We start from the raw sequence: 27,960 nt of genomic DNA on the forward strand, positions 1-27,960 counted from the left end.
GCCATAAATATAGGTGCGAGTTTGAGCAAATTATGTATACCTAAATATATTTCAGTTTTTATTCTATTATTAGCTTTGTTGGCAGCGAATCTGTGTAATACATAAAGTATTTGCGAAACTTTATATATAATGTTAAAATTAATTATAACAAACATTTCTCTTCTGCGGTTACTATAATTTACCATAATTTGTAACCTGGAATTCTCCCAAGCTTCAAACCACGAAACGATAGCAGCACCTCGCTTCATAACCTGAAGAGGCGCCGTGTTTCCGAGTGCTATTGTGAATTGCCTATACGCTTTCAAGTTTAAATCGTTTGCATGACTTGTAACTTTTGAAAGTACGCCGGAAAATTGTGTCTGATTCTAATACCCGGATGTTAAAAGTTGATTGAGGATATTAAAACTGTGTTCAGCTTTTTACAGATACTCAGCTATCGTATGGAGGATGTGAGGCTTATATTAATGCACGACTCTGTTCACACTTGAAATCACCTTTATTCATTTTAGTTATGCATATTGGTTCACAAGCCAGGCAGCCGCTGATCAGCCATTTTGTATTTAAATTAATTTTGACAGATTTATGATTAGAAGTGCTTTTCTTTACAATTGCGAAAATATGGATTAAATGTGTAATAAATAGTACAAAATGCTAAATTGTATAGTTCCTAAGTTGTTGTAATCACCGGTTATGAAAAGCTGCTATCTTCGGAAGGTTTGAAATCGGAAACGACGGCACCTGCCACTTTGCTAATATATGGATGTTAAGAGCACCTCGCTTCAAGTCTTCAAGGTCATGTATATGCACAAGCGAGTTTCAGTAGCGGAAAGAGCGCAGTAAGTGTAATTTTAGCAGATTTTATTTGGAAAGTAAGAATATTGAAATTAATTTTTATTAATTTATTTCGAACCACATACATATGTGTGACTGAAAGACGGCAGAGCAAGTACAGGAATATCAATATAGGAATGGTATTAGTGCTTGAAACATCACTGAAAAATTAAAATTAAATTACAGATTTTAAATTTATCTTCTTATGTTGTGTATATAAGTATGTTATAACGATTATTTTGCTGAATTCATTGAAGTGATCTGAAGTTACCCAACAAACGGCTCGTTTCCATAGACCTGACCTGTGTAGAGACTACTATTATTGGTCTGTATTTACGCCCCCATCCCCTCAGAGAATTATGTATATTCAAACAAAAAACATTTATAGGCATCAATTCATTTATCTGTATTTATTTGTTTGCTTCATTCGGTGTATACAATCAATAAATACGCATTTTTGCTACTAGATTGTTTTGCACATATTGTTTGCGTTTTTTGTTAAATATTATTGCGATAATTTTTTGATAAATCAATTAGTTACATGGACAGTAAAGCTTTTTAGTTGTGTTTTAGAACAAAAATGTGTCGATAAAATATCTTTAAAAATACATTGTGTGGTGAAATTACAAATATTTATTAACGTCTACAAATCATAGCTCCTTAGGGTTATAGGGTTTCGTTGAAATAATTAAAAACTATATTTGTAGTAAAAATTGTATTTAAAAAATTATGTGTTTGGTGCCTTAATCATATTGGCGCGGCATGGTGTTACAGGTCTGGTAAAAAAATTGTTTTTAATCTTACGAAAATTGGTGCGATAGGTCAGTGACTGCTTTACTAAGTGGAATTTTAAAGAAAAATACTAATAAACGTAATACAATTGAAAGAAATAACGTCGTAAAATGTGTTGAAAGTGAAAAGTGAATTTTATGAGTGCTTCCAGCATTATTTTTTCCAACAAAAAAAAGCAAAGTATCAACATAAATCCAGGTGATATACGCTTTTTTTTTTGTCGCTGCGCGTTGGTTTTTATTTTCAAACTTCTTTACTGGTGCGTTAAGTTAGAGGGCTGCGATAACCAATAATTTGTTTTCAAAAATTTTAAAAAATAATATTATACTATGTTATACGATATATTTTTACCGCAAAAAGTGCCTTATATGTAAATAATCAAAGATTTATCAAATTGCCCTCATATTAATGTAGGAATTGTCGAAAAAATTATAAAAACAACAATTTTACTTTCCAATTATTAGTCCATTATTTCTCTCTGGGACGGATATTTACGTAATCATACGAAGTTCAAATGAAATCTTAATGAGTGGTAAAAACATTAATTTAAAATTTTAATGAAATTGTTTTAGATCTTAATTCGTTGCATATTTAAAATTTAATAGATAAACGTGAAGAATTAATTGATGTGTGGTTAATTGACAAATTCACGTAATTGACTTGGGATATGTAGTACAGTGAGGGCAGCTTGATAAATCAATAATTTTTGTATTATAATAATAATCAGGATTGAAGTGATATTATATAAATGTAAAAGAACTTATTTAAATTTGCAAAGGCTTCAATTACAATGATACGCCTTAACTTGCTGATGAATCAAGGACTTAAGGCTCCTTTCGAATGACTTTATCGGTATTTTAACATAAACTTCATTTCTAAACGGACTGGTGAGAGAAAGAGTGATTCCGTAAACAATTTAATTTGTTTACTGAGAGTCGCCATTTAGATTTTACAATTTTTTGGGAATAGAGACTTATTAACTTGATAAATCAAATCAAAATATGCTCAGAATATGAGAAACATTACTATGATAAATATGTACTATAAATATAAATAAGGGTGTGTATTTCGACAAAATTTGTAGCAATTTTTCCTCCTAACCTAAAAAATGTTAGCACAAAAAACTGAAAAGAAATATTATGTCTACGGCATTGAATGGAAATATTGATTGGAATTAAGTTTTTAAATGTGCTGTCTTTGAGAATAAAGTAATCATCTCTAATTTTATTTTATTTTTTTTAATCTGCATAATTGCACTTGTAATATTTTAAGCGATATAAAAAATAAAAATTAATAAATTCGAAAAGCAAAGAAAAGGGAACAGCATTTCTTTGATTTTTTGAGTTTAACTCGATTTGTGGCGAAAATTATATAATTTTTTTAGGCCGATGAGTAAAAATATCGCAACACTTGAATTTTTAAACAACTGCTATATATTTTTACATAATATGTAGGAGGCCATGTATGTACATATGTACATATATATGTATTCGCCATATTTATGCCATTTTATGTTTTTTTGATAAGAATGTTCTTGATAAACGAAAAAAGTTTATCATAACAAACATTCTTATAAAAAAAAATGTTTAAAATTATGAAAAAGTTTTAAATTTATAAGAAAATATTTTTTTAAATATATGTTATATGTATTTTTAGTGTAAGATATTCATAATTTGACAATATTTTTTAATTTTTTATAACCGTTATTTTTTTTAATAAGTTTTTTACCAAAAATTTTATTATACATATGTATTTTTAATTAAAAATATTAATAATTTGTAACGAAATCAAACATATTATGTGCCTAACCAGTTTTTTAGGTTATAAAAAAATTGCAAAAAAATACACACCCTAATGAACAAGCACATTGAAAATACGAATTTTTGAAAATTTTATTCCTGGTATTTTAATTTAAAATTTTAATACATAGCTTGTAACGAAATAACACATACTATTTGCTTATACATATGTACATATGTGTTTTAGGTTATGAAAAAAAAAATTTCAAAAATAATTACACCTAAAAAAGCAAGCACATTGAAATATGAACTTTTGAAAAAGTTCATGTTTGATAATTTAAATTAAAATATTAATAATTTGTAAGAAAATCACACATTTCATTTTTTTAGGTTATAAAAAATTTTGTTAAAAATGCACACACTAATAAAAAAACGAATTTATGAAAATTTTCTGCTTAGTATTTGTTACCGTAACTCAGTGAAAATAATAGTTAAAAAAAATTTGTTTAAAAAATTCAAAACCAAATATAGTAAATTAGCTGTTATATTTGCGGTAGAAATAAATGTAAGAGGGCTTAATAAATTTCTTGTTTGTATGTATTTATGCATGGCTGTATGTATGTATGTACATATTTACTATTTTGTATGTGTATACATGTGTGTGTGTGATTTTTTTTATTTATATCTGTATATATGTATACATTTTTTTGTTTTTGAAAACGCTTGCTTACACTTGGCTTGTGTTATTTAGCTAGTGGCTGTTAGCATACATATGTGAGACATAACCTAAATAGTACATTCACATATATTCATGTAAAGCGTGTAAGTTTCGCACTAATTGTTGTTGCTGTTGTTGTGTTTTTTATCGTTAAATACATATTTTGCTTATGCAAATGTTATATTATACGTCTTTGTTTTTGTTGTTTGTGTTAATACAATTTAAAAATTTTCAAAATTTCGCTATAAAAAGTGTTTTGCATTTTGCTTAGTTATTTCTCATCTTATATATTTTTAATCTTTTTTTTTGTTTTTTTTAGTTTTTTTAATATATATTTTTTCGTTTCTATACTCCAGCTCTTAAACATAAATGATATCGTAGCTGCACATCTGCCGTTTCATATATAGTTTTGTGACTTTAAAGTTAACTTACAATTACCACTACAACACCAAATAAATTATCGTTACTTCTGCAGCAGACGTTCATATGTATGCATTTGTGTGTGTGTGTGTGTGTGATAGCTGAGTATTTGTGTTTACACCAATATCTACACTACAGTATTTTTATGCTTACAAATAGTATATAGTTATGCAAGTATGCACACAGACGCACACACATGCAATTATGTATGTATGTATGTGTGTTGTCTGTATGTATGCATTTTTATATTTTTTAATTTATTAGGCGCCGTTCACACCGCAGATAGCTGTTTTCAACATCCGATTTCCGTTGGTTTTTGCTTACGTTTACGTGTCTTGCAGAATTGGTGAGAATTCAAGTTAAACATTTAGTACAACTAACCCTACTTTCTCAGTTTTTGGTTTTCAATATGTCTTCTTATTAAATTTGCTTTTTTTGTAGAAAAATGCGATGCAAATTAGCCTTCTTAAGTTCATTACGCGCGTTTTCATTAGTATTACATATATTTTTTTATTTTGTTGTAATTTTTTATTTTTAATTTTTTCATTTATTTTTATTTAATTTTTTTGTTGTTATTTGTGTTTTTTAAATTTTTTTTATTTTTGTTTGTATGTGTTACTATAATATTTTGTGTGCTGTTTTGCATACATTTTTGTTGTAATAGTTTTTTTTTTTAATTTTCTTAAGTTTTTTGTTTAAATATTGACAGTCACAGGCTTAGTTGAAGCATTATTTAAAATATATATGTATATTTATATATAGTTGTATATATGTACGTGTGTATATAGACCTATTATGCATGTACATATGTTTGTGTGTGTATGTACGTTATGTATGCGCAATTTTTGCAGTTGCAAATTTGTGTCAGCGTGTATGTGTGTTTTTGTGTATATATTTATAGTATACATGTATACATATTAGCTACCTTCTAAGTTTAACTAATTTAGTTTTAATTCTTTCCTCTTTTTGTTTTTTCGTTTTTTTTTTTTTTGTTGTTTGAGTGTAAAATCATCTCTTTGTACAAACCGAAAAAGTACTCACTGCTCGAACAAACCAAACGGACTATTAAACTAGTGTCAGTAGTATTGACGGTTGTTGATACGTTTTTATAACGGTATTTCAAAGTAATCCCGTTTCGACATTGTGTGCTGTCCCCAGCGTATTAGGATCGAAATTCAATTTCAATTCGCCAGCCAACACGATCTCCGAAATGCAGCCGACAATGCCATTCGCATATTTTCGTCGTGTGAAGTAAATCGCATTGGGCATGCCACCTGTAAGAAAAATTAATAATATGTATATGTATAAGAATATAAATCACTTAAAAAATTCGCAAGCAAATGAATTTCTCTCGAGCCACTCACCGACATAGAGTCCGGTGTCTGTATTCAATTGTTTTAATTTGCCAGGCGAATATTGTGTTGTTGTTTTTCTGCCATCTATCTCCAAGTAGCCAGCCTGTGAGTCTCTGTTGAAGATGAAAGAACAACAAATACTTGATATGTATAGCTATTATTATTGTCATACGTATAAAATGGTACACAAAATTATCCGGAAATTGTGAATAAAAATATTTAATTATTCATCAATATTTATTCAGTCGTCTTCAAAGTAATCCAAACCAGATGTACATAATACACTTATGCAAACGATTTTTCGAAGTCTTTGAAACACTTTGAGTAGGTACTTTTGAGATGGCTTTCAGCGAATTTTGTTTTATATCTTCGATCGACTGAAAAAAGGTTCCACGGAGCGGCAATTTCAGTTTCCGGAACGAGAAAAAAACACCCTAAGCCAAACCTCATGATTACGGTGGTTGATTGATGGTATTCATGGCGTTTTTGGCTTAAAATTCGGTCTCAATCGTGGCTCAATGCGATGGTTCATTATCATCGTGTAAAATCTATGAATTGTTCTTCCACAATTTCGGCCGTTTTCAAAGGATGTTCTCACGCAAACGCGTCAATACCGTCAAATAGAACTGCTTATTGACCGTATGTCCCTTTTTCGAAGTCTTTGAAACACTTTGAGTAGGTACTTTTGAGATGGCTTTCAGCGAATTTTGTTTTATATCTTCGATCGATTGAAAAAAGTTTCCACGGAGCGACAATTTCAGTTTGCGGAACGAGAAAAAAAACACCCTAAGCCAAATCTGATGAATACGGTGGTTGATTGATGGTATTCATGGCGTTTTTGGCTTAAAATTCGGTCTCAATCGTGGCTCAATGCGATGGTTCATTATCATCGTGTAAAATCTATGAATTGTTCTTCCACAATTCCGGCCGTTTTCAAAGGATGTTCTCACGCAAACGCGTCAATACCGTCAAATAGAACTGCTTATTGACCGTATGTCCCTTCGGAACAAATTCATTATGCACCAAACCACGAATATCGCAAAAACAATGAGAACCACCTTCATTTTTGAGCGGCTTTGGCGTGGTGTTTTTGGTTTCGGCTAGTTTGTCTGTCCTCCATTCTGATGATTATTGACTTTTTTGCATGCCAAACTCATAAAACCATGTCTCATCGGCAGCTTTAATGCTCTCCATGAATGTGGAATCTGAATTTGCACGATCAAGCATGTCAAAAAATACCTGTTTACAGTACTATTTTTGGAAAAAATTCAGCTTTATCGGTACGAGTTAAGCAAGACCCGTTTAAAACCCAAAATATCCACCAAATTTATTCGAGTCCTCTTACCATCTCTCTAACACTTGCCTGACGAGCGTGATTATTGCCAAATTAGTGAGCTTGGATATAGTGAAACGCAGAAGAAGAAGCTTTAGATGTGTCAAAATACTGTACTCCAAACAATTACAGGATGCTTCTTAATGTCTCCGCTCGAACATTTACACAGCACGAGTTCGCACACTTCTGGTGAAGGAGCATAATGAACTCCTCTCCAAGCAGTTTCTGCCGGCATGTTTTCGCAGTCGCGAACTTAAGGCGGAGCAGCTTCCTTGGGACATCAAGAGGTATTTCCTTGATTACGTCGACTATATCAAACAGTACGCCGACTAGACTACGAACGCAAAAAAATTAGAGACGCACTGACCGCCCAATGCAGCCATCAATACCTTTATCGACTCCATCTGAGTGAATGGCGTATTTGAACTCAACCACCAACCATTGCAGACGAAAAGCTCGAGTTTTCCTGATAATTTGGAGTAAACCTTTCGCAACTTCGTTCTGAATTACATGACCAGGGAGTTCGAGGCCTGTATCGTTATCGAAATTCATGCTTACTAATATTTACTGCTATCTTAATAGTAGCAAGTTCAAAATACTGCAGTAAGAAGTACTTCGAACAATTTTATAAATAAACTCGACATAGAGTCAACTCTTTAGTTCTGAATCCACCGCTTATAGAGCATAAGCTGAGCGACGGAAAAAGGGAGGAAGAAAGTGAAATCCCAAGCAAAAGCATAGCGTGCCTAATCTGTGGCTATCAATCAATAAGTCGACTTAAATTTTTCGTTTACCAAAAGAAATTGCTGGGGAAAATATTGATATAAGGCAGGCCATTTTTTAGCTGTAAGTCCATATAGTATATATAGCACTATTCCTGGGCCTAAATAGTCTAAATAATAGGTCTTTGTTTCTATTGAGTATTGAGATCCATCTATTTTGAGCTATTTATTCAAAATACATATAAAGCTCTCTTTTGATCGTTCCCAGCGGCCATGACTCCGCCTCGGATTCGTCTAAAAAGACTCAAAGCTTTGCCAGCTCTGCCTTTTCGTTTTCGAAAACGTTTCTGAACCCAAATTATGGACGATTGTTCATCTGCTGCATAAACCTCCGTTTAGTTAAAATTTATTCAAGAAGTAAGAACTTGACCTCCGTTAGTTATTCAATAGAACTTGATAAGCCTTCTCTATACCTACTACTTTCGCTTAGAAGACACTGGCTGAGTTTGGTAGGCGGATAGAAAGATATATGTATGTCCAGATCATTGGAGTATACTCCTGTTGGGATAATTCGACATCGCCGTTTTCTTAGTTACCAACAACACAATACAACTAGTCCTATCCAATCACATCCAACACATTTGACTTACCTGAATGCACGGACCCGATGCCAAAGACCGTCGCTCACTCGGCTCGTGTTGAATTTTATATCGACCTCTCCGGAACCCAAATCATAGCGAAAATGTAGATAACTAGAAGTTTACAGGAAATAAAAGGTTCAAGTTTTTATATAGAAAAGATAACTAATATTTAACGCAGAGGCAAAATCACTCAAAATTTTTAATAAATCTTCAATTCAATAATTCTGGCTTCATTAGGTCTCGATTAAATTTAGTGACATACCCATTTTCGATACCCAAAGATAGAAAGTCAGCATTTTCCTCCGTCGTGCCTTGTCGTCCAGTCCACAAAATAACGCCATTCGGTGAGTGCGTCTTAATGCGTAAATTCAAGTCTATATTGTAGCTTATAACCTGACTCATCGTCTCGGCGTCGTTGTAATGAAAGTAACTGTCCTCGCCAGCAAAGCAAGCGCCGAAATTCTTGCGTACGCCAACAAATTGGCTCTGATGATCCGCCGGCAATTGCATTTTCTTCAATAAACTCCAATCCGTTTGGGTGTCAATGGTGGGGGACGGTTTGTTTTGTTTAACTGTAGTCGCCTTTTCCGTAACGACTGTCTGCACCGCTTCGAGAATATCATCATTCATTTCATTAAACTCAGCATCGAGTTCCGACGATATGCTAAAAGTGTCGTTAAAACTATTTTTCTCATCTATATTGAATTTCGTTGGATCTTCTTGACTAATATCGTCACTTTCGTAATCGTACTCATCTACGACCAGCTTTAGCTCTTTATTATTAGATGTATTCTCGGGGCCATTGGCGAGTATGCGTCGCATATCCTGTACCAACTCCTTGCGATGATAATCGTCGGTGCCGTCGCTTTTGCTGTCGAACAGTATGTCGTCCACAAAAAACGGTTCGGATTTGGTTTCTTCGTTCATGGCATCGTGCGCATGCCGCCGATCATCTTCGTACATATCATTTTTCCACGCAGACGGTATGCTATCGAGATCATCTTGCTTGAAAACATCCTGCGTCGATCCAATGTCGTTTTTGTTATCGTTAACATTTTTCTGTTTAACATCCGGCTTCTGCTCGTAATCCTTGTCTGGGTCTACACCAATTTCCACTTCGACATTCTCATCGAATGTCAGTATGTCGATTTCCGGATTCGTTTGGAAACTTTCGTAGTGTGTCGGCAATCGGCTTAGTTTAAAATCGTAGACGTTTTTGTGTTGGTGATCATCTTTGCCGCGCACCTTGGAACTATCACGGTGTTTCGTTGACCACACTTCACTTTCTTTAGTTGTGTGTTTTTCTTTACGCTTTTCTTTCTTATGTTTTCTTGGTAACGGTTCTTCATTATAGTAGCTTTCTTCATCTAGATGCCGCGTATCTCGATATATGATATCATCATCTGTCTTCTCGACCACATCTTCCTCCACCGGTTCCCAAGACTGCCTACGTCGGCTGCCGTGTTCCATGCGTTTGTGGCTTGAAGTGGTGGTTCGCTCCGTTGTGGGACTGACTGTGGTGTGGTGGGTTTTGGGTGCTTTTATACCCTTAGAAGGCACTTTACTCATATGCAATTTGGAGTGTCCACCCGCCTTCGTATGCTTAGGTAAATGTGCCGTATGTTTACTGTAAATTTTAGGTTTTTCTTTATTTTCCTTCTTCTTCGCTTTATTCTTTTGTAATTCCTCTAGTGGTACCTCGGCTGCCTTATTGCATTGAGTGCTGAATGCATTGCAACGGCATTCATAACTCTCCATTTGTGGTATGCATTCGGCAAGTGGGCCACACGGCCTAGCCACGCAAGCGTGCGGACAATTGCCGATATTTGTACCACCTAAAGCTTCCGAAATAATCGCCAGTGAGTGCCCATTGATATCGATCTGAAATATAATTGTGTTTATATAATTTCAAAAATATTGCCTACTCAGAAATTGATTTCTACCTTTTGTATGCAACCCACGAAGAACGGTTTCGATTTCAGATCCAACGGTAGTTTATCTTCGTGATTCACACCGCCCAAAAAGATATTTTCAGGCAGTGAGAGATGCCAGAAACCATTTGAGGAGATTGTCATTACTTCCGGATATGTATCGATCTGTTGAAAATATATTGAAATAACGGTAATTCAATATTCGCCTTTTAAATATTATTTTTTCATTATTTTATATACCTTTAGAACCGCTAGTCTTGCTGTACGTGACACTTTTACTGTATGCCATTGTCCAATGCTCAAAGGGTACTCACTCCTGTTGGTAGAAATATACAAATAAATTATACAGAAATATCTAAAAATATTTTAAAACATATATTTAAAGAACTAATATTTAGGTGCTTCGCAGTTCAAGGGTCTAGTTGAAGTATCAAAGTGAGACATCAAGTCGCTCTTAAAGTTCGCCTAAAGGAGTTGCCGTCCTGTATGGCGTATACTTCAGCATAAATTGAATTGAACTGAACCTCCATCTGTCATTACCAAAGACCAGTAGGCCTATGTATGCCGGCCAGTAGAACAAATACCGGAAAAGAACATCTTTAATGACACCAAAACTATTTATAAAAATCTCCTAATTTATTTCCAAATACACCACTGGTCAAAAAAATAGTCGCCAGTTTCATACAGTTCTTTATCCATAACATTGGAATGCAGATTTTTTTTTGTAAATACAAAATGTGGTGAATAGTCATTTTTGATATCTACTCAATTAAGAATCACCTAACGTTTTCTTCAAATACTCCACGGGTGATTTTCAAATCTAAAAAATATTCACCAGTTTCATACACCTCATACAGTTCACCATAGTAGTGAAATGTCGATTTTTCACCACGTGGTGAATATTTTTTTATATAAATACACCTTGTGGTGAATAGTCCTTTTTGGTATCTGCCTAATTAAGAATCACCTAACATTTTCTTCAAACATACCATGGTTATTTATATCTAAAAAATATATACCAGTTTCATACAGCTCATTATCTGTATCATTAAATGTTAAGTTTTTACGTTAAACCACCACGTGGTGAATATTCATGTATAGACTTATTTGTTTGCTTTTAATGGGCTTTTTCATATCAAAAATACAATTAGTTGTGTTTTAGATTTACGAGGGTCTGAACTAAGCCATACACAGCTGACACTAATAGAACCCTATATTCATAAATATAGCGACAAGTTCTTATCTTTAATTCAAAACCAATACTGTTCCAAAAATTTCTACGTATGTATATTCTAAGGGTTAGACAACCGGTAAACGGTAACCGATAAATATTTAACCAACTACAAAAACTATAAATATGTAAATATAAACTATCAATACATACCTTACAATAGCTGGACCGCTGCCAAGATCAAAGACGAACTCAACAAAACCACCGCTCAGCGATAAGGCGATGAAATCACCATGTTTCGTCGAACCAGAATACAATATTAGACCGTCGGGTTGTTCCGCTTTCAAAATAATCTAAAAACAAGCACATAAGGTACTCTTCTATATAGCAAATATTTAGATATCTGCACAACTAACCTTCAGTTCCAACCAAATCAACGCACTATCGCCGAGTGGCGCATAACGCAGGTAGGACGAACCATTAAAAGCGGGTACCTGCCGAGCACATTTTGTTAGAAATAGAAATTATATTATAAATGCCAACTAACCTGAAGATCCATACGTATTTCGCAAAGATCGCCGACAAAACCGATGGGACATAAGCAAACAGCACCCTGATCAGAGGGCAAACACTTGCCGCCATGTTGACAAGGGTATGTGAAGCATTTGTCAGTTATGCAGTCCTCTGCAAAATAAGACGTTATGTGAATAAGTACACTGCCACTTACTTAAATCCAAATAAGACTTACGTATGTCAAAACCCTTGGTAACATCCCCCAATGGATGTTCCTCGAACTTGTACTCATGTTCGTTCGCCACAAAGCGTCTTATGCAGCCGATAAAACCATTATTGACGGGTAAACGCTTTGTTAAGCCCGTTATGTTGCCAGTGCCGCCCAGAAAGACCGGTTCACGGAATGTTATGCGAGAAAAGAGTCCCTAAAACAAAGTAATATTTATAATATAAATATTTCACGAAGATATAGCATTGAGCAAAACTTACATTAGAGCGACCCTGAACTTTGGTGCCATGGTTTAGTACCAACCAAGCATCCCAACGGTGACGATAAATTATCACCGAGTTCCACTCGTTTAACAATATTGTCTCACGTGACCGTACACTGCCTACGCCAGATCCGCAGTCAAACCTTTTTGTAGAATATAGAAATGTTTATAAAATGTTTGCTTTGGGAATTGAAATCAAGGAGCCCATACCAAAACTCAACGAATCCTTTATTCAATAGAAGCGCCATAAAATCTCCGGTGAGGTCATCTCTCTCACCGCTAAGTAGTATTATGCCATCGAATGACTCTGGTCGAAATTCTACTCGTATCTGTAAGAAGAGAGTGTTGATTATTTAATTGTCATATCAAAAAACTTGAATCTAATTCCATTTTTGATGAAGATCGTCTTTACTTAGAATTATCTTTTAAGATTCATTACAAATTTTAACTGAATTTGCCCTATCGGGAGGAAAGATAAGGTTATAGGAAGATTTACGACCCTTTTCTCATTGTTATGTTTTGAATAATTATTCCAGGCTGAAAGCACGGATTGGTACTTCGACCCAGAATCTCTCTCGGTGGTAATGACATGTTCGCATTTTCAGCCCTTGTAAAGCAATTTCCCATATCGACATAGTTTTTGAAAGGAAAATCCATCCAGAACTGTCTAGTTCGTGATATGAACAAGATCCACCAGTCTGATTGAAAGTTTAAAGAAAGTAATTTTAGGCCTCTCGTTGTGTCTTGAAAGATCAAACGGCTAACTGGGCTTATATCTGAGTAGATTAATTCATAATACTGGTTCGATATACTTAGATAGAATATCAACGAAATATCTCAAAAAGTCGGCATTATTGGTAAAAAACTCACTGTAAAAAATTTTGACCATAATATTTATAGCTTGCGAAGTCTTTTAATCCTTTTGAAATCTAAATTACTTGAAATTATATTCTAAAAGCTTCTTTGAATGATTTTTCCAAACAAAAGTTGTAATGACCGTAGGACATTGATCTCTCTGAGCTTACTCGCTTGATAGCTGAGATACCAAGTTTTACTTTCTTTATAGGTCTCTGGAATTTTAAGAGGATGAAGGTTAGAAATTTCCAATAAAAAATTCTACGATAATTGCCGCAATATTGTAGACTCGTCACAAATGCACTAAGTCACAGACTCATTTACATATAAATAGGTTTTCAATAGGGACGCTACAAAAGTAGACCGATAGGGATAGCAAACGACGCCATATTTTTTCCGCTCTTTTGACATTTCTCTTTAGTAAGGTTTGCTATTACATCATGGAAAGATGTACGATCCAACAACGTGTCGAAATTATTAAAATTTATTACCGAAATTCGGAGTCAGTGGCCTCAACTTTAAGAGCGCTACGTTCAATTTATGATCGTGAGATCAACAATAGAGCATCTAGTGGAAAATTTATTGATAGTTATTGATCAGACAGCAATCCACACATACTCCAATAGTCACCATGCATCCCGAAAAATTTACAGTTTGATGCTGTTTATGGGTTGGTGACGTCCTTGGGCCGTACTTCTTCTGTGATGATCAAGACCGGCATGTTACTGTGAATGGGAACCGCTCAATGATAACCGAACATTTTTGTCCCGAAATGAATGATATGGACTTCGACAATATGTGGTTCCAAAAGAGCAGCGCCACAATCCACACAGCGAATGTCACAATCGATTTATTGAAAATCCAAGTTTGGTGAACGTGTTATCTCACGAAATGGCCCAGTCATTTGGCCGCTTCGTTCCTACGATTTGACGGCGTTAGACGCTACGCTCCTATGGGCTACGTCAAGTCTATGATCTATGCTAACAAACCAGCGACGATTGATGAACTTCGCACGAATATCGAACGTGAAGTTGCAGCAGTATCGGCCGATTTTTACTTGGAATCCGTCGAAAATTGGGTTCACTGTCTGGATAAAAGCGTGCCCGTGGAGGCCATACAAAAGAAATCGAGTTCCATACATAATGACATCGAATGTACTTCCACAGGAATAAAGAATTTCATTGATATCCCAAACCGTTTTGTAGCGCACTTATTGCAAAACCCTTTAATTCTTTGTCTTCATACACCTGTGAGTTTGTCATAGACTATAGGCAAGATTATACCAATCTTAAGCTCAGTCTCTCGAGCTAACTTAACTAATCTCCAGACGCAATGACAAATTAGAGTTCTCCGCTTACCTGCACATGCTTATAAGCACCCCTCAGTGCCGGAAAGGCTAACCACGAATGCTTCGAAAACTTCGGCGTGCGTATTTTAATTTCTATAATGTAAAAAAATTGATTTCAGAGTGACCTCTTGGTCAACATATCACTCTACTCACCTTCCAAGCACCGCTCACCACTTCTTCCAAAGGGACAAAGGCATTTGTTAGCATCGTCCACACGTTCGCACACACCTTCCGTGCCACAATCCAAATCGCAAGCGTGAACACTGCGGAGACAATGGATAGAGTGAATCCAATGAGGTTTTTTTTTGTTTTATTAGAACTTACTTCATAGAAAACGAGCTGTTTGCTCTCGTGGTGCTCAACTTGCTCAATTTGGAGCTCGCGCTTGCTGCAGCTGACTTTTTTGTGTTGTTGCTTTTATTGTTTTTATTGTAGAGATCCGCTGCCACCGCAGTGTGCTGATCCTGATATGTACTTTGACTCTGACTGGATGTGCGCATATGAGGCTGCTTGACGGCGACACCACCAAAGTTGGGCTCATCCATGTCTAGGTCATTGCTCAGTGTATTCACTATCTTATTTTTATTATTATCATTATGATTAATTGCTTGTGTAGTTGTTGATGTTACTGACGGTGTGCCCTTTTGAATGCGAGCTGAATTCCGTGTCTTGTGCGGCCCATTATTCATTGCAGTGGGCTTGGGTTCCGCTTTCAAATGAATTCGTATGGATTTTTTATTTGTGGACGCTTCTAGGGGATCGTCAGTTGTGGCAGTTACTACAACGCGGCGGGAATTGATTGCGCTCCGTGTCGTTGTCGGTTCTGTCAGTTTAGTTTTCAACTCAGGTACATCTTGGCTAGTATTAGTTAACTCTTGTTCATCGCCATTACTGAAATAGACGTCTTCAGATGATATGTAATAATCGTTTGAATTGACCTTTGTACGCTGGTCGTTGCGTGTCGCGTCATCGTAGAAAAAGTTATCGTCCTCTACACCCTCGACATCCTCCATCGAGAATGATGCCGACGAAAAGGGCGCTGAAGCCTCCAGATTCGCTGTATCACCAGTCATCGATGATGTTGAGGGCGCATAACCAAGCTTAGCGCTAAACGAAGCGCCCTTTTGATAAAGTACATCCTCATCGGATTTCGAATGACCATCCGCACTGTTCGTGGAGTTTATTACTAAAGCGAATGAAAGGTGAAAAATATCAGTTAAAAACTCAGTTTGGATAGGAAAGTTTATTAAGTAAGTGTATTTTCGAATAAAAAAGAGAGTATCGGAAAAAACTGTTTGCCTTATCTATTAGTACCTCCAACGTTTTTTACTTTCCAGAACTGTCAATCTTAAGACAATAACAAAAAAAGCATTCTTACTTTCTTCAGCCTTCTTAAAAATTAAAATATTGACCAGTTCCGTTTTTCATTTGACTTGACGTCCACTTACCTTGACAGCTGTAACCGTTTTTGTTCAGTTCGTACCCCTCTATGCAATCGCACTCGTACATTCCATCGTGGATTTCGTAGCATAACTGTTCGCATGGACTCGTGTGACCACAGTGACCTAAATGAATTTGAATAATAAATATAAGTCCAACATCTTTTTTCAAACTTCTATAAAAAAGACAGGAACTATAACTAAAAAGAGCAGGTCCCTAACTCTTATACAATATTATCAAGAACCTCAGCCTTATAAAAATTAATTTGTCAAAGTGTTACCTTTTTATGATTCCAAAAAAATTGAAGAGAGGGTCGAAAACGTCATATTTATGGCAAATTTGTTTTTTTTTAGAGCAGAACTTGAAAGGTTCTCGTAATTGAAAATAGTCTTTGAAAAGAAAATTAAATAAATGTAGATCTTGATTAGACGCTTGCAGAATCCCCTGTGGTGATCTAGTAACTGATGCCTAGAGCATACTAAAATTATGGAGGGAACACTTTTCCAGCCTGCTGAAAGGCAGTGAAAACATAACACCAGGAGATGGTGTACCCGATTGCTCAATCGATATTCAAATATGGCGGTGAAGAGCTCGTAAGGAGCATACATCAGCTTCTTTGTAGAATATGGTCGGACGAAAAGATGTCCGACGATTGGAATTTAAGTGCGCTTTGCCCAATCCACAAAAAGGGAGAGCCCACAGTCTGTGCCAACTACCGAGGGATAAGCCTTCTCAACATCACGTATAAGGTTCGATCGAGCGTATTGTGTGAAAGATTAAAGCCCACTGTCAACAAACTGATTGGCCCTTATCGGTATGGCTTTAGGCCTGGAAAATAAACAACTATCAGCACGAAAAGGATCTGCCTTTATGCCGCTGCGTTTGAATTTGGTATCCCCGCAAAACTAATATGGCTGTTTAATCTGACGTTGAGAAATACCAAAAACCTGCGTCAGGATCAGGAAGGACCTCTCCGAGCCGTTCGATTTTAAACGAGGTTTCAGACAAGGCGGACTCCCTATCGTGCGACCTCTTCAATCTACTCTTGGAGAAAACCTAACCTAACCTACTCTTGAAGAAATTAATTCGAGCTGCAGAACTAAATGTAGAAGGTACCATCTTCCATAAGAGTGTACAGCTACTGGATATAGAAGCGAACCAACTTGGTGGTAGACGAGGACAAAACGAAATACCTGCTGTCATTAAACAAACAGTCATCGCACTCGCGACTTGTCTCCCGCGCCACAGTTGACAGTCATAACTTCGAACTCGTAGATAATTTCGTCTATCTGGGAACTATTATTAACTCTTACCAACAGGTGCCACTTCGGACTGCGTTGCCAATTGAGAAGTAAAGTCCTCTCTCGACGAACAAGCACTAAACTCTATAAGTCACTCATTATTTCCCAACTACTATATGGTACAGAGACATGGACGATGACAACATCTGATGAGTCGGCCTTACGAGTTTTCGAGAGAAAGATTCAGCGGAAGATTTATGGTCCTTTGCACATTGACAACGGTAAATATCGTATTTTGTGGAAAGCTGAGCTGTACGAGATAGACGACGACATTGACATAGTCAAATCTTCAGTTACATTTTGATTTCAGCGCCATCTATCGAGTATATTTTTTTAACTCATAACTGGAAATTCTCGAAATATTCTAATCTCTACATAAACTGCGGCTAGACCTCTTGCCTCTAGGTGATATATGAAAATACTGTTATGTCGCCAACATAGTATCAATAATGTCCATTCTCATGCTTTAACACACCCTCCACATTTTGTTGGTGATGGTTCTAATTTCATGACAGTCGGATTTCATACGATAGGGTTAGTTACCACCCTGGAATTATAACAGGATTTTTTCGATGGAATTTTCTCACACCGTTCAAGAGATATGATATGAATAACGGCATATTTCTTTACATTATGTGTGAGCCACCCTCTTGGCAAGTGTTATAAAATTATGACAACCACAGCTAATTTTCAACACTACATTTTTTGACAGGCATATTACATTTCTGTGGAAGCCTGTTGACTACTGCTATTAGTTATTGCCAAATTCGAGACTTGCAAGGGGAGAATTGAAACTCCTGAACTCGTGTGACATTTGATGAAGTCGTAAAAACATAGTAAACTGTTACATATATATACACATGTATATATGGATAATATGTGGGAACTCGTATGTTTGTACCTTGAAAAGCTGCCTCCATTGTAATTTCCGCCTCGGCACTTTTGGCAGTCGCCAAAATAGCTACCAAAATGAGTCCATGCATTAGCAGGTTATTATTTTTAGTCTTCGCCATTTTCTTATTACTATTTGTGTGCTCTTAAGTCAGCTGTCAGAAGAAAAATGTTGTAAGTTCTTAAATTACAAATTAAATAAATTACTTGTTACCTTTGTTAATTCTCCTGCGCTGCCAATTCCACCTTTTATAATAAAAAAAAATCACACTTCGATAACTGTATTGCCTGTAATTACACTGAATTATAGTGATCAATTGGTCTCCAAGGCTTTCTCATGCTTTTGGCAATTATACAAATCAATTGAAATATTCCGTTAAACCCATTGTATTTCACGTCCTTTATGCCTGCGAGTAGAGTAGAAAGAAACATATAATTATTTGCTTTTATATTAAATAAGCGAATTAAATTTTAACCAATATTTCCAAAAAGTTGCTTATTTACTAATATGAGAGATGTCATATAACCCCAGTTTCAGACTTTTCCTCGGTACTTTGCCATTTATTATACCGTAAACAGGCTATATTCAGTTTGACATAAAGTTTGTAACACGCAGAAGGAAACGTTCCCTACATTTTTTCACGAAAATCCACAGAAACTTAAGATATGATATGGAGAATGTTTAATATCATTCGAAAGAACATTCTTTGGCATTTATTTTTTTTAAATTATCTCTTACAAATATTGGTCGCGGCTACAACTCCGAAGGTACATCTATTGAGTCCAATTTTCAATTACGCATTCGAGCATTCCGACTGGTAACTGGCGAATGACACGCGTGAGTTTTGTCCCAAGGCCTGATTCGAAACGGTATTGTCAGCACAAACTTTAGGAAAATGTCTAACGGCGTGATGTCACACGACCGTGGTGGTCAATCGCCAGCCCAAAACGAAAAAATATTTGACCACCGAAGTGTTCTCTCAAAAAATCCATTGATTGATGCGATGTGGGGGAAGCGGCGCCGACTTGTTGAAATCAAATGTCACCGAGATCGCGAGCTTCAATTTCAGGCATCAAATAGTCGGTTATCATGGCCAGATAACGGACGCTATTAACGGATACGTTCTCACCGGCCTAATTTTTGAAGCAATATGGACAGATGATTTCAACGGCCCACAAACCACACCAAACAACAACTCTTAAGGTTGTTCTTCGTTCCAAATGCGGCAATTTTGCTTGTTGAACCAGAATAGGCCTCCCGCTGAACAAAATTTGGTTCGAAAACGTCGGACCATCTTGGAACTTTTCAAGAGACCATAGAGCAACGCGATGTCGCTTGGCATTCAGTTCTTGCACAAGCTGGAGGTTGCTGCGAATAGCCCCGAACCGACTCCTCACGTTGTACACTCGCAGCTACTGCTGCTATACTTTCTTCACTGCGTGCTGGACGTGGTCAATTCCGTCGAATATTATCCATTAATGAATGCTGGGTCTCAAGATGGATATAGTATGCTCAGTAGGCCAATTATGTAGAATTTTCGTAATAAATTTGAACGATTTGTTCGTCGTGGAAAGACTTATGCCGGAACAGTCTTTCCACGACGAAACAATACTGAACAAAAAGACCTTCTCATTGTTCGAAACCGCCGACATTACTATTTAAGACAATACTACAATCGACTAACAAATATTTCAGATCAAACTGCTATAGCATATAACTCCCATATAAATTGACAAATTAAAATCGAGTTCTTGTAAGAAAAACTTTTTCACAAATAATCTTCACAAAATTTGGCATAAATTATTGTCCAAGAACGGATCTCGAACAGATTTACTTAAATAAAAATCCTTAAATACGATAGCTCGGTGGATTTTTGCAGTCTTTCAGGTTTCCCACATCTTGTACATAATCCTTGTCATTTTCGGTTGCGTCCTTAGCATACCCATTGCAGTTAGCCGAAACAAAAACATCTTTAGCGTTCTTTAATTTCCTTCATAAGCTTCATGCTGCAGCTGATCCATCCAATTTTTTTTATAACATCCCTTTAGGCCCGTTTTTGCTTATGAACCTTGTCATATATGTAGTTGCCAATCTAGTGTTGCTTGTTTCTGTTTTCTTTTCACTTTTACTACATGTCATACGATAGTTCCGGGTCCCACTTTCCTAAGACTCCTATTCTAGGTTATGCTTATTGTTTTTTTTTCGATATTCGTGGTTTGGTGCCCCATTTATGTATTTGTTACGAAGGATCAGACGGTCGTTAAAGGAGCTGAGAGCCGTCCCAAAAAGTGCTTATGAAAAGTGTATAGGACTGGAAAAATCGTTGGCATAAGTGTATGACATCTGGTGGGATTTTTTTGGGAAGGCGACAAAATAAATTTAAAAAAATAATTAAATATTTTGCGTTTGATTTAAAATTTCCGAGTACCATTTTGTCAAAATGTATTATTCAACCAAATCTGTGTAAATAAATAAATTTTAGTCAAACTACGCACTCTCCTTCCCTGCAAATGTAGGAGTGTAGAAGTTTTTTAATGTCTGACGGTCTTCAGGTGTCAAAGTACTATATGGATGCCGAATAGACGAAAGTCACCAATCAAACTTATAGCTTTGTCAAACCTAGACGTTTTCCATAACTTTATATTCGTATCCACTGCCAGAGAATCAAAACTCGTAGAGTGGCAAAGCCACATTCAACTCACTAACCAAACCCAGTCATAATTGGAAAACTCTTTCTATTGCGTTTTTTCATTCAGGAGTTAGTCCTTGGACGAATGGAAAATTAAACGTCGCTCATTCCTTCTACTTCAAGGTTTTTACTGGCAAATGTCTAAGACTTACAAATAAGTGTAGATATGTATGCGTATATGTTTACACCCATAACTGTATGAGTTATATCATAGGGCAAACAAAACCGAGAAAGCCTTGACAACTAGCTAAACCACAACAAAACGAAAATTACTACATGAAGAAGAAAAAGGCACTAAGATTTCATTACTGGAAAGTTTCCATGATAAAAGTGTGACGTAGAGTTTGATGGAATTTCACAGTTAAATATCTTTTTTTTTTTAGTTTTTATTGCATTTTTTTATTTTCATATTTTTGGTATGAAATGCAGTTATAATGGAATCACTATACCAAAAATGTACGCCGGAGTCACCAAACTTTAACTGAAGCTTTTTCCCGAACTCTGTGTGGTTATATATTTTTTCACATTATTCACTTTAGTTTTTGTGTTGTTTTTGTAGTTAAAATATTTCATTCCCCGTCACCCTGTTGATTACACCATTTTCATTACTTTTTTACTGAAGTTGTGTGTCGCCAAAATAATTCGCTCTTTCACTTCTATCGATTTTTTATGCTTTTCTTTTAACTTCACTTCATCCGGCTGACCGTAGACTCGTCGTTTGCACACCTTCGCTCCAATTAGTTTGACTTTTTATGCCATTTATTCTGATGAAATTGGATTTTTCCGTTGGTTTTTATTACTATTTTTGAGACATTTAGCCGTTTTTTTACTTCTATATTTTTTGTTCTTTTTTTTTTTAAGTTAATTCACCGAATTCATTTTCATTTGTCCATTCGTCCAGCGCTGCGACGCAGTGACGGTATGATTAAGCACTAATTTATTCCGTGACTCTTTTGTCAACTTACGCCGCATGCTAAGTCAGTGAATTAGGGTACCGTTAGCATTTGGATTTCCACAGTGGCGATTGTACTACGGCTACTACACGATTTGACAGCAGGTGGTGACTGCGCTGCCATTGCCGCGGCGTAAGCTGAGTGAGTGAAGCAAAAGGGCGTAGGATTGCTGGCCATTCATACACGCATATTTACACAAGCCTAGCACACACACATGCTTACATACATTGATATCTATATAAGCTATTATATATTATGTTGGTGTGCAGGTGCCAGAGTCGTCTGATATTCTTTTGTTTTATTGTCTTCTCCAGTGTCTGCGCCAATTATTAGATGTTTAAGCAGGTGGGTGTGTAAACATACATAACTGTCTATCATGCAGCGCGCCCTGTAGGAAATTGAGCTGACTTCTAACTTTTTTCTTTTGCTGATACTTTGCAACATATTTTAAGACAGCTTGGCAAAGAAAAGCTGGTTTTTGGAGAATATATGTTTTTAATGCGGAAAGTTTTGAAAAAAAATGCAACTATTTCGAAAAATATTTATACTGATATCGTCTATATTTGTTCAAAGTTTAAAAATTTAAACAAAAATTATGGGTCATATCTAGAAATAACTAAAGTTCTCATAGATCTTCTTCTTCTTTAATGGCATGCACCTAGAATGTCCGGTCGCTTAATTGGGAAGGTGTCGCTGCCCAGCTGTTTGAGGTCCTCGTGAAAATAAAGGCTGACATCACCGCCGTCCAAGAAGTACGATGGACGGGACAAGGGCTGAGACGAGTAGGTCCTTGAGACACTTACTTGTCCTTGAGACACTTACTTGTGGGACAGTACTGGCATTCACCCTGATTGATGAGCGCTTAGTCACAATCCGCATCAAAGCGAAGTTCTTAAACATATCGCTGATTTGCGGCCACGCCCCGACGGAAGAGAGGTACAATGTTACCAAAGTTGAGGCTGATCGAGTTCGCCGGGACCCGAAATATGGTTATCTAGATTACTAGATTCCAGCATAGGAAAATTCATCAAACTACCTGGCTGTCTCCGGATTGAAAAGCCATCAACCAGATCGATCATGCTGGGATGGACGGAAGACACGTCTTCAGTGTTTTAGACTTGCGTACTATTCGAGAAACTAGTATTGGCTCGGACCGAAAATTGCTATTGCTGACTGAAATTGATAATAGCTTCTTAATTGGCGTAGACACCGCTTACCTAATTGATAATAGCCGCCTCAAGAAATTTATGGCAGGCTCTAGGCGTTTTGCCGATATGCTTAGATCTTTTTGAATCATACCACGGAGTTCTAGGCATCACAACGTATAAGCGTCTCTCGCAGTCCAAGTGGGATTGTTCGTGCTTTCCGGAGGAATCAGCCTATTTACCTAACTTAACTTATTCTATCAAAGTTTGATTTTTTTTTTTTAATTTAATAAACTTCATAACGAGTCAAAACTAAATTTGCTTCAAATTTTACACTTTTTCTAGATGAGCTTGCTTTAAAGACATATTATAATGAAATCATTGGAAATTCTAAAATAAAAATGTTTTCCTCACACTCCACACATATTAAAACGTACCCTCGTAACTCCAGCTACATTATTTTCAAGGCACTATGAAATCATTATAATCATTATAATTTGAAAACAGAAACGAATCTAAAAAAATTGTATAACTTAATAAATTTATTTTTATTATTACTATATTCATTATTTCTGCTCAAAAAACAGTCCTCGGTATTATAAAAAATTGCTAATTTTACTTCACATCTTGATCCTAAATCCATTTCAGAATTTTATCATTCGGGAATTGCATTCAAACTTTCCTAAAGGGCATATTATTCTTCTTTCATGCAGGAGTACTTGAAAGCGCACATAAATTACACTTACACACACATACATACATATTTACACATATACTTTTGTTCACCTGATCGGCTGCGTACTTTAAGACAAATGTGTATTTGTATGCACATTTATGTTTGTATATTTGTATGTATGCATGTTACAGCGTACATTTGTTTGCTTTCAATTAAAGAACCATCGCGCGTAGCATTTACTTCTATTATATGTAATTAAATCGATCCAAGTATGAATGTTGTTTAATTTAGAGGTACCGTACGTATAACCAAAATGGGCACAACTTGTCGGTATTTCGAAGTGATATATATTATATTTAAGTGTAGTGGAAATTTAGTAAAAATCATCGTTATTTGCACTGAACTGTACTTGTTTGAGAAAATTTACGTTGCGCCATGGCGGATACGTAACCATTTGCATTTCAACTTTTTGACGCCGTTTGTGGGATTTTATTAGGAATTTTTGAGTTTTTCTGTTTGTTGCTATTGTTGCTGTTAATAATATTTTCATTATAATATTATTATTATTTTATAAAAATTTATTAAGAATATTAAATAAATTTAAAACTTTATGTAAAAATCCATTTAAGATTTTTTTGTTAATATGATATTGCGAGACTATACAAAAATATAAATCAAAATAAAATTAAATAATTAAATTTGCTTTTAATAGTAAAATTAATTTTTTTTTTGTTTTTTATATTTTTTAATTTTGATTGTTATTTTTTGTTCGAAAAATTTATTGCTTAATCTCTTAAATTAAGACTATAAAAATATATAAATCGTAATAAAATAAAATAATTTTTATATTTTACTATAAATTTAATTTTTTTAGTTTTAAAAAATTTCGATTATTAATTTTTGTTTGAAAAATTTATTGCTTAATCTCTTAAATTAAAACTATACAGAAATATAAATCATAATAAAATTAAATAATTTTTATTTTTTAATTTATAGTATATTTGTTTAATTTTTATTTTTTTTTTAATTTCTATTAATTTTTATTGCTTAATATCTTAAAGTAAAACTATACAAAAATATAAATCAAAATAAAATTAAATAATTAAATTTGTTTGAAATTTGAATTAACTTGAAAAAAAAAAATAACAAAAAAAATAGAAACAAAAAAAAAAACGGCTAAATGTCTCTATTATATTCTATTAATTTTTATTGCTTAATATCTTAAAGTAAAACTATACAGAAATATAAATAAAAATAAAATTAAATAATTAAATTTGTTTTTAATAGTAAAATTAATTTTTTTTTGTTTTTTATATTTTTTAATTTTGATTGTTATTTTTTGTTCGAAAAATTGATTGCTTAATCTCTTAAATTAAAACTATACAGAAATATAAATCGTAATAAAATAAAATAATTTTTATATTTTACTATAAATTTAATTTTTTTATTTTTAAAAAATTTCAAATATTAATTTTTGTTTGAAAAATTTATTGCTTAATCTCTTAAATTAAAACTATACAGAAATATAAATCATAATAAAATTAAATAATTTTTAATTTTTCTTATTTTTATTAATTTTTATTGCTTAATATCTTAAATTAAAACTATACAGAAATATAAATCATAATAAAATTAAATAATTTTTATTTTTTAATTTATAGTATATTTGTTTAATTTTTATTTTTTTTTTTAATTTCTATTAATTTTTATTGCTTAATATCTTAAATTAAAACTATACAGAAATATAAATCATAATAAAATTAAATAATTTTTATTTTTTAATTTATAGTAAATTGTTTTTTTTTTTTTTTTTTTTTAATTTCTATTAATTTTTGTTCGAAGAATTTATTGCTTAATCTCTTAAATTCAAAAATACGAATTTACAATTAATTTTGTTCGAATATGAAAACAGCCGAAATATGAACTAAATAAATAATATAAAATTAGAAAAATATTTTAAAAATCGAAAAATAGTAATTACGTTATTTTTATTTAATAAAAAGTTTAAATTTTTGATGAAAAATAGATATGAAAAGTAAAAGTAAAGAGTAAGCGCTATAAAAATAAGAATTAATGTGAAATAAGATGGTTTGTTGTACTCTGTTATAGCTACTAATCTAACCTTACTTTGCCTAACATAGACTAAAAACACACTCACTGATTAAACATAAATTACCTTCGAATAAAAATCGCTTAATCTCAATAAATACTTAATTTTCAAGAAATGATCAGTGGAGCACATTTTGACCCTTATAACCAGTATAAGTCCACGTGACAGCGAACTTACGATGCAAACAGAAAAGCTCGTAACATTTTGATGAGATGAAGTTACAGATTATAAAGAATAATAAAGAATATGTGAAAGTGATATTTCAAAAATATTTGCACAATAAACGGTTAACCGCCAGATGGCGCGCTTATTTCTACTGAACTATAAGCAAAGCCTATGTTTAATGAACTCAAATCGCAGATGCGATGATTTTGCTCCATGAATCCGTGCGCTAATAGAGACTTTGAAGTTGAAACTGTCGCTCAAAAAGCTCATGTTGTTATTTTTTGGGATGCAATAGACTAGATAATATGTAGTTGGATTAGGCTTTGAATATCGTTAAACCACTAACGGTTAATATTGTTTTAAGCATTAAGGCCGAGTTCATTTCAATGAAAGTGTTTAAAACTGGCTCTACTAAATATATGGCGCGTTATAGGCTATACTGTTGTGAGAAAACTAAAAAAAAATACTTTTTTTCAAAATTCAGTGAAATAAGTATGCCCGTATGTATGTATGTATGTTAATATTTGAAACATAATTACATTCACTAACTTATTTTTCTTTACCGCTACACAGTAAAATCCCGTAAGCGCTTTCACAATCGAGGCGGTGTCCACGCCAAAATGGAAAAAAAACTGTGCATGTTCAAATTTTATTCCGCTTTTATACGCACGTTCTCGCTGCTGCTGATTTCACCGAACAAAAGCCAAATAAGTACCTGGTCACACAAAAACAAACATGCCACCACCTTCACCCAGCGCCAACAACGCCAGCCCAGCAATACTTTTTCCCAAACCAAACAATAATTGCACATAGACGCACGCACACACATACACACACACGTGTATTTATGTATGTGTTTATATGAAAACACCTTTTGGCAGCAAAGAAGGTGGATTGACTTCTGCGGGGGCTGGTGCAACGCACGCCAGGTGACGCATCGACTCTTTGCTGTTGAGGCTATGCAAGCGGGTCTAACTGATGGCTGAAGATTTGCGTGTAGCGCTAAGCATGAATATTAATGTCCTTCAGCGCATTAGCGTTGTTCAGGTCACAACTTTTTTTAATTATTTTTTTTTGGAAATTTTGGATATACACATATGTACATATGTACTTATATATCTATTATCTATGCCACACACACTTTCAAGCACAAAATTACGCTGCATAATATTTAATCCTTAATTAAAACACACACACGCACAGTACACAAAACGTTTTCAAATAATTTTTTGTTTTTAATTCACAAACCGATTTTTTTTTTAATTCAAAGCACCTTTCTTTGCTTCACATCGCATACCGAATCCTGCGAAAATTTTTCCACTTATGTGCGTGCGTATATTTCTGCATACATACATATGTGTATGTGTATGTGTGTAGAGTAGGAGCGCTTTGAAGTTCCCCAATTTTATGTACTTGCATGTAGGTATGTTTGTATGTGTACACATATCCTTGCGCCGAGCCTTTTCATCACTTTATTTCATAATTTCTAATTTACCTTACTTATTTGCAATTATTTTGGAAAATACGAATTTCTCTTGCCTTTACCTCATCACTTCGCGACGCACTCGTACATTTAGTAATATTTTAGCAAGACCGTTTTTGCAAAATGAAAATATATGTGTATGCACATATGTATATTCGTTATTTGGTGGTATCCTGTATAAGAATTATTTGCTTTGCGCGTAGCTGCGTGCTTGTTACCGTTACGTTTACTCTAATTGACGGGAGA

General features: G+C 34.5%; 1 protein-coding gene across 4 annotated transcripts; it reads right to left on the minus strand.

The window, feature by feature from the left end:
- Positions 1–1,212: 1,212 nt before the first annotated feature.
- Positions 1,213–27,960, minus strand: LOC126757490 (uncharacterized). 4 transcript variants are annotated; one of them, XM_050471430.1, is made up of 19 exons: positions 27,777–27,960; positions 18,707–18,899; positions 18,503–18,647; positions 16,309–16,425; positions 15,185–16,046; positions 15,014–15,123; positions 14,871–14,953; positions 12,868–12,986; positions 12,656–12,800; positions 12,402–12,591; positions 12,201–12,337; positions 12,070–12,147; positions 11,867–12,006; positions 10,723–10,798; positions 10,495–10,647; positions 8,814–10,432; positions 8,561–8,662; positions 5,865–5,968; positions 1,213–5,774 (listed from the first exon to the last, which is right to left on the minus strand). In XM_050471430.1, exons 3-19 carry the CDS (start codon positions 18,612–18,614, stop codon positions 5,620–5,622), a joined length of 4,302 nt encoding a protein of 1,433 aa, XP_050327387.1. In that variant the 5' UTR covers positions 18,615–18,647; positions 18,707–18,899; positions 27,777–27,960; the 3' UTR covers positions 1,213–5,619. The 4 variants fall into 4 exon arrangements, with proteins under 4 accessions (XP_050327387.1, XP_050327390.1, XP_050327388.1 ...); XM_050471433.1 differs by lacking the exon at positions 27,777–27,960 and adding an exon at positions 22,148–22,229; XM_050471431.1 differs by lacking the exon at positions 27,777–27,960 and adding an exon at positions 21,792–22,112.

This window comes from Bactrocera neohumeralis, chromosome 4, assembly GCF_024586455.1.
Source record: "Bactrocera neohumeralis isolate Rockhampton chromosome 4, APGP_CSIRO_Bneo_wtdbg2-racon-allhic-juicebox.fasta_v2, whole genome shotgun sequence".
Taxonomy (NCBI): Eukaryota; Metazoa; Arthropoda; class Insecta; order Diptera; family Tephritidae; genus Bactrocera; species Bactrocera neohumeralis.